The sequence below is a fragment of the Mytilus galloprovincialis genome, chromosome 2 (genome assembly GCF_965363235.1).
Source record: "Mytilus galloprovincialis chromosome 2, xbMytGall1.hap1.1, whole genome shotgun sequence".
Lineage (NCBI taxonomy): Eukaryota > Metazoa > Mollusca > Bivalvia > Mytilida > Mytilidae > Mytilus > Mytilus galloprovincialis.
The window spans coordinates 87164133-87171995 of NC_134839.1; the positions used below are offsets into that span (position 1 = coordinate 87164133).

A 7863-nucleotide genomic window follows, 5' to 3' on the forward strand; every position below is an offset into this window, starting at 1 on the left:
GCTGCTAGATTTGTCTATAATGACTACACATCACGCACACCAGGGTGCGTCACTACAATGTTAGAAGATCTTAAATGGGACACATTACAGACAAGACGCCGTGACAACAGGCTATGCATGCTCTATCGTATCCAGAATGAGCTGATAGATATCAACAAGAGTACTTACCTCAAAGGTGGCGACAGTAGAACTCGTGGAGGACACAAGTTTTACCAACAGAGGGTCACCAGTGATGTCTACAGGAACTCCTTCTTTCCAAGAACAATCATGGAATGGAATACATTACCTGCCAGGGTTGCTGAAGCGGGATCAGTTGAAGATTTTCGCTCAGGGCTACAGACAACACATTAATACCAGACTGGACGATTGTACATAATTTTAACCGTAACAACCTGATTTTATTGTAAATACTGTATATAGCCTTAGGGGACTAGATATGTGATGTCACCATGCGTAGTCCCGCAGAGTTTAAACGTTTCATTAAAGGAACCCAACTCTTATATGGAAGAAGAAGAACTGTGGAGTTTTATTAAATTTGGAGCATTTTGATATTTTGGAATTTTTTGGTGTAGTTTCCATGGCAACATGATAGTTCAACTGCAACCCGAAATTTTGTGTTCCTCATTATAGTTAACTATCATTAAGATTGGTTCCATTGGCTCCGAGAAAACGACCGGACAAAATAGGTGGAAGAATAATAATAATACAGAAAAAGAAACAGAGGAAAAGCAATATGTCACCCGACATTGTCGATCGGGTGACATAATTATGAGAGATCGAACCACTATGGACAAAAAAGAGTTTATCTAAAGAAATATTAATCAAATTTGTTTAAAGTAAAATTTTCAGAATTCTACAATTGAATTTTCACAGTAGACATACAATTTAAAAGTGTATTTTAATGCTAACAACGAAGCAATTGTTTCTTAGTTACTGAAAATTCTGGAAAATAAAAATAACACTTTACAAATTTCTTTGAGTCCTAAGCATCGCTTGTGTGTTAAACTTAATCACAAACGCTCAACCGAATGATTTAAAATTGCGAGATGTATATATATGAATACGTTTAAACGTGAGAAGCTATATGAACTAAAAGGACATGAAAAGAATATTCAAATTCATCTATGATCATCTGAAGCAGTAGAGCAATGAAATTATTATACCCTATAACACCGGTACCGACGTCACGCATTTGCCTCTAGACGGATAGCAATCTCGAGGGCTTATCGTCTACCAGTAGCAGCAGACGTAGTGCTACTTAAAGCCTCAGTCACACTGTCACGTTTCGACAGCTAGGTTTTAGTACGTGTAGAAATGCTACGTTTCATGGCATTTTTTTGTCATTTTTAACGGTCCGTACGTTTAACTAGGTTTACGCCACGTTTTGATACGTTCTTCTACGTATTGTTTCGTTTTGTTACGATTTGCTAGGTTTTTTTATAACTACAAGGGGTACGTTCTACTAGGTTTTAATACGCTTCAGTACGTATAAACTACGTTTTCCTACGGTTTACTACGTTTCACTACGTATTACTAGGGTTTAGTACGTTTCTAAATCGGTTCAAGTACGCTTTTGCACGATTTCCTACGATTTAGCAAGTTTATTGCACGCAGTATCACGTGTCACTACGCTGTGATCACTTATCATGAAACGGCATCATTATTCAATAAAATTTAGAAAGGACAGAGATGCAAAGAGGGAGCAGAGTAACTAAAACAAATCTGGAGACATTAATAGAGGTACACTTTATAATTATTAATACATCTGTCATTGTAATTAAATTATTTTGTTCCCATTTTATGGTCTAAAAATTTAGATTGTTTGTACTCAAAAGAAAGATTTTATTGTTTTTTCTTTCAGATAAGATTTTTGTTGAGTGGATACATGAATCATGAAAAAACATTTAAAGCTTTGGTTAGAACATTGTCAATGCTTTCCCTTTTATAATAATTGCTCTTTTGAAATATTCTACGTTGCACATTGTCCGTTTTAAATCCAATTTTCCTCTTACCGGTATTTGATTTATCTTTTAGTGTGTTTCAAACCAGACCGTTCTGATGAGGACCAGAGGCAGAGGAAGGGGTCGTGGTGGGCGTGGCAGAGGCCGCATAGTTAGTGTGGCGCCTGAGACTGAAACAACTAATACACAAGAAACAAATGAGCAAACACAAAATAGTGATACTGAACAGCCAGCTAATACCAATAAAGAGAAGCGCAAAAGAAGCAAGCCATTAGAAATACCACAAGAAAAGCAGGATGAGTTGGCAGATTGGTATAGAGAAAACGAACCTCTATACAACAAAGGTACATGTATTTATTTGCTATAATTTAAAATATTAATACGGAGAATAAATGTCAAAAGATGTTAACCCCACCAGTAGACATAGATAAACTTACAGCATGGTCTTTATATTTAAAAATCAATGTGACCGATTTTTTTCTTCTCTTTCAGCTCATTATCAGTACAAAGTTACTGCTCTCAAAAATACACGATGGCAAGCAAAAGCTAATGAGCTAGGGGTAGAGGATTGGAAGACTCTCAGGACATGGGTTGAGTCAATGAGATCTCAGCTCGGAAGACTGACACGAGAAGGCAATAAATCTGGTTCAGGCAGAAAAGATGATACTCAAAGAGACAAATGGATCAAAGAAAAATTTGGCTTCTTGGGTCCAAATATTGCCAGAATAGAAACCAGAGGAGGAATAAACATGTGCAATACAGTTTTCTATTACTTAATATTTCAGTTCACTTTTTTTACCTTTTATTGTTATTTCCTTTGTTGAATTCCCGTACCTTTTTCTTTTTCTAAATGATACTTAATGTTCTGATTCTACGAAATTCATTTTACAGCTGTTTCATTTCAAACGTTTGACTTTATCTCGATATATCTTGTGCGAATACATAAATAATGTTCCGATTATGTCTGAATATTTCAGCTGAAAGAGAAACTCAAGGCAAAATACGGAACAGATGCTTGCGTCGATTCTCCCAGTGAACATGAGGACGAAGAGGAAAGTCAAGAAGACGATGAAAGAAGGTCAGTAACCATTTACTTCTTTGTATAATTAGTTAAATTGAAACTATATCTTCACAGACTTATTATAATGTTTTGGTCCGTCCGTCCGTCCGTCCGTCCGTCCATCACACTTACATTTGTAAATACTTTTCAGTTAAAAGTAATTGTATCGGATTGATTGTGCTTCCGGCATTTCTTGTTTTCTTGTTATGAGATAGGGTGTCAAGCCAGTCAAGGTCGTTCAAAACCCACCGTAGTAATAGAGATGGTGTGTCTTTTTGTATTGTTTAGAACAAAAAATACAACTTTCATCGTTTTTTTTTTCTTTAGATCGCAATGTAATCTTGAGGAGACGTCCAACACAATAGATATTCCCTCTCCTATAGTTACAACAAAAACGAAAAAGAAATACCAGAAGATGCAATCTCCAGTTGAAAAAGACATCCAGGAAGCAATAAAACAGTCTTCTGAATTACAGAAACAAGTGCAGGCTAAGCTGGCTAGTCACGCGGACATGACACCCGAAAGGCAGAACTGGGGACATTGGATGGTCAGCATTCTTCCAGGTATTGACGACAGATTGTGGGGGAGGTATGCTATGCTTTTGTATGTTAATGTTTTGTTACTTGATGAATGTGTACTATACACGGCCGAATACGCTATATAAAAATCGTGTATCATTGAGCAGAGGGTCTATTCTGATTTTTTAGGAGGAAAAACATAACTCCACGGTGCAGTGCAACAACTTTTTGATGTACTGTAGCAGCTTTAAAATTGAACACCATACAAATCGTTTAAGCCTGGTACCAACATCCTGTGTCCGATGATACGCTATGGTAATGACATTAGTTTTTATACCCCGCCACACGAAGTCGCAAGGCATTGTGTAATACCCTTCGTAAAAAACGTTTGGTTGAGTGTCCGTTCGTCTGCGTATTGCCTGTCTGTCTGCTCTTTCGTCCGCTTGTCCATCTGCCCGTCCGTCATCGACTGTTACCAAGTAGTCATTTAAGAACGAATCCATAATTTTTATTAAACTTTGCTCAATTGTTGAGTACTAAACAGAGAGCTTTTACAAGTTTAATGTTAAGATATATCGAAAACTTCGTTTTTAAGTTAAGCCGTTTTGAAATGAAACTTTGAAGTTATTGAGAGATTTTCATGAAACTTTGCAAAAATATTATATGTAAAGATTGGTGTTTATCAAATTTCAGTATGATTCGTTTTCAATTATTTTCCTCACACTTTCTCAAAAGAATGAGATGTATCAAAAATAATCCATTATAGCTATATTTTACATTAATATGATATTGATTCTCACTTTTTAAATGAATTTATATCAAATTTTTGCTTTCAGGTTTAAAAGAGAGAGTATGGATCTATTGGACAGGTTTCAAAATGAAAGTAAGGAGCTACGCAGCCGTGATAAACAACGTCTTCAGCAACTGCAGGTATATTATTCACATATTATTTACTAGTACTAGTATTGTGTTAAGACTGAAAGGTCAGAACATGTTTCGAAATACACATTTCTTTAGTTCACCGCATATTTTGGATGCCTCGTGTTGTAATTACTCTCAGGTAATTGCTGCATTTTGAAATTGTCATGCGTCCGGTCATATATATATATATTTATATATACTACGTATATTAAAACGATATGGTTACAGAATTGGATCCAGGAATTTAGAAAGGGGCGTAGACTATATTTTGTTGGCGAGCGGAGCGAGGCGAAATTGGTTTTTTTTTTAGCTAAAATCACGTAAAAAGGGGGGGGGGAAAGTACAAATAAAAGGGGCGTACGCCCTCTATGCCCCCCCCCCCTGAATCCGCCACTGCTGTGTATCCTTGACTTAGGATCTGGGATTTATTTATCTTTAAGAAATCGGCATTACCGAACAAGGCAACAGTACCCCGTACAGTTATGTTAATTATCCTTCCTTGAAACCCCGCATAACCCCAGTTCTAGTACCTAATTCCAACGCCGATGATACACAGTTGATCAAACTTGTTTATATGGTCATGTTTTTTTTTTGTTGCAGGGATTCACTGGTCAACAATCTGCATTGGATGTTCCCATGGGCAGCTTCTGTAATCAATCAAGTAATGTTGGGTACCTACCTGCATGGCAGCAGCAATATCAGCTACCTGGACAGGACGTCGCCTTTCTGCAAAACCGGTCTAAAACTCAAGCAGACATTGAACCTATAAGAGCACATTCTGCTCCACCTGTTACATGCGCACAAGATATTACAACATCAAGTATTGCCAGTGTAATAATGCAATCGGATTCAATGAACGTTGATTCACCCTCATCGTCACTTTTCTCATTATAAACTTATTCATACCAGGAACCGTACAGGTGTTTTAAAGTTTTATATGAATGACATTAAAAGACGACTCTATTATGTAGACAGTTTGTTTATTTCATGTATTATGACAGTTGTCTGTAAAATTAAAAGTTTTTTTGTTTGAGTGATTATTTTGTTGGTTAATATAAAAAAAGAAGATGTGGTGTAATTGCCAATGAGACAACTCTACACAAGAGACCAAATGACACAGAAATTAACAACTATGGGTCATCGTATGGCCTTCAACATTAAGCAAAGTCCATACCGCATAGTCAGCTATAAGAGGACCCGAAATGACAAATGTAAAACAATTCGAACGAAAAAAAAAACTAACGGCCTTATTAATGTACAAATAAATGAACGAAAAACAATATGTAACACAGCAACAAACGACAACCACTGAGTTACAGGCTCTTGACTTGGGACAGGCACATGCATATATGATGCGGCGGGGTTAAATATGTTAGCGGGATCCCAAAGTTTTTTTTTTGATTTTGATTTGTCTTGTTGTTTTAGTGTTATAATAATGAAATTTTCAATTTATCCTAAGTATGCTGACCCATGCGTGCCATTGTTTTTAAAAGACCAGAAAACTGGTATTGATAGAAGAATTTCTTAAAGTTTAATTACATGTATCATGATAATATTTTTTGATACATTCAAAGTTAAAATAAACAAAAGTACAAATCATATACTTATCATTCAAATATACTACGATAAGACAGTTAAAAAACGTTATTGAACCATTCGTTCTTGCCATGGAACTTTTCCTGCAGGTGACGAATAATAGTGTTTAAGATACAGTCTTTGTTGTTTTGCTGCCTTGCTAGGATAGTTGCGATCTTGCACATCATCAATGTCCTTCAGGTTTGTTTCGTCTCGCCAAGCTCCAGGTAAAAGATGGTGGTTCTCGTCTTCTCTGTCTAACAAAATGTTCTGATCACCTGGATATCTTATCCTCATTATATTGTGCAGACAAACACAGGCCAGAATAATGGATACGACATTGTTAGGCTCTTGCTTTAAAGTTGAAAGTAAGCATTGAAATCGATTTGCAAGTATCCCAAATGCGTTTTCAACAACTCTTCGTGATCGCGATAGCCTGTAGTTAAAAACTCTCTCTTCAAGGGTCATGTTCCTCCTAGAAAAGGGCTTCATTAGCCAACTTCTGAGGGCGAACGCGTCGTCACCAACGATGAAGTACGGAATGTCTTTGTCATCATTCGGAAGAGGCTCTGCTTTTGGTATGTGCATATTCTCATCAATTATATGATTTTTTAAGTCTGACTGATTCCAAATTTGTGCATCAGAGCAAGCACCTGGTGCGCCAACGTTAACCCATTTGAATTTATAATTAGCGTCTACTAAGCCCATTAGAACTATAGAATGGAATCCTTTATAATTATAGTATTTAGAACCACCACCAGCCGGACATTTGATAGCAACGTGTTTCCCATCTAGTGCACCTAGCACATGATGAAACTGCCACATATCACTAAATTCTTGCGAAATGGCTAGCCATTCAGCTTCTTCCGTAGGTGTGTTGATAACATCTTCAGCATACTCGGAAATAATTGCTTCACAGACTTGTACTACAAGATTGGATATCGTGTTGTGCGGCACTCTAAATAAATACATAAGTGAATGATAACTGTCTCCTGTGGCTAGATATCGAAGGGTTATTGCTACTTTAAGACCAACTGGCAATGCCTTTCGGTACCACGTGTCTTTCTTTTGTAGCCTTGGTGTTAATCTATTAACAATTTCCTGAAACATGGTTGGATCAACTCTCAAAAAGTTTTTGAAAGAAACGGTGTCTTCACATCTCAATTCATCCAACAGCTGTGCATAAAAACCAAACTGAGATCTTCTACCTATCCAATTCCTTACCCATACCGTGCGCACTCTGCGATCTATTCGTTTATGTCTGTGTCTGTTTAACAACATTCTCAATTTCAAAATATGATTGTGTATCAATAATCCATAATTTGTCATTTCCATCCGTTGTCTGTCCATCTTGCTGTAAGACTGACAAACTATTTTAGCAAATGGCGAGAAATATAGATACACGTGGTTTGATTATACGTGGAAGAAGGTAATCATGCGTAGTAATACGCATCGATACGTAATAATGCCTAGAATAACGTGATGAAACCTATTAATGCGTACCATGAAACGTAATATACCGTACAAAAACCTAATGCAACGTGGCAGATACGTACTTAAACGTAATAACACCTAGTGATTATAATCAAATACGTTTTAGAACGTATCAGGTACGTTTCTAATACGCATTTCTACGTTCCTTCTACGTTTTACTGCGCTTTTCTACGTTAGTACTACGTTTTCATTTTTAGTCACGTTTGTATTGTGCAGACCAATACAAACGGCACCGATCACGTATCAATCTACGCATAACTACGTATATAGCCGTTTTAAGTACGGATCGATACGATTCACTACGGATATTGCCGTTTCGCTACGTTTTGAAAAC

At 36.8% G+C, this 7863-nt stretch overlaps 1 protein-coding gene across 3 annotated transcripts; it reads left to right on the top strand.

Moving 5' to 3' along the window:
• The first annotated feature begins 1509 nt into the window (after positions 1 to 1509).
• Positions 1510 to 5493, top strand: LOC143064722 (uncharacterized). 3 transcript variants are annotated; one of them, XM_076237772.1, is made up of 6 exons: positions 1510 to 1740; positions 2035 to 2305; positions 2939 to 3039; positions 3349 to 3609; positions 4376 to 4469; positions 5061 to 5493. In XM_076237772.1, the coding sequence occupies exons 2-6, from the start codon at positions 2258 to 2260 to the stop codon at positions 5352 to 5354; spliced, it is 798 nt and encodes a 265-aa protein (XP_076093887.1). In that variant the 5' UTR covers positions 1510 to 1740; positions 2035 to 2257; the 3' UTR covers positions 5355 to 5493. The 3 variants fall into 3 exon arrangements, 2 of the variants coding, with proteins under 2 accessions (XP_076093887.1, XP_076093888.1); XM_076237773.1 differs by lacking the exon at positions 1510 to 1740 and having other exon boundaries at positions 1817 to 2305; positions 3349 to 3584; positions 5061 to 5430; XR_012975313.1 differs by lacking the exons at positions 1510 to 1740; positions 2035 to 2305; positions 3349 to 3609; positions 4376 to 4469 and having other exon boundaries at positions 2850 to 3039; positions 5061 to 5193.
• The last annotated feature ends 2370 nt before the right edge of the window (positions 5494 to 7863 follow it).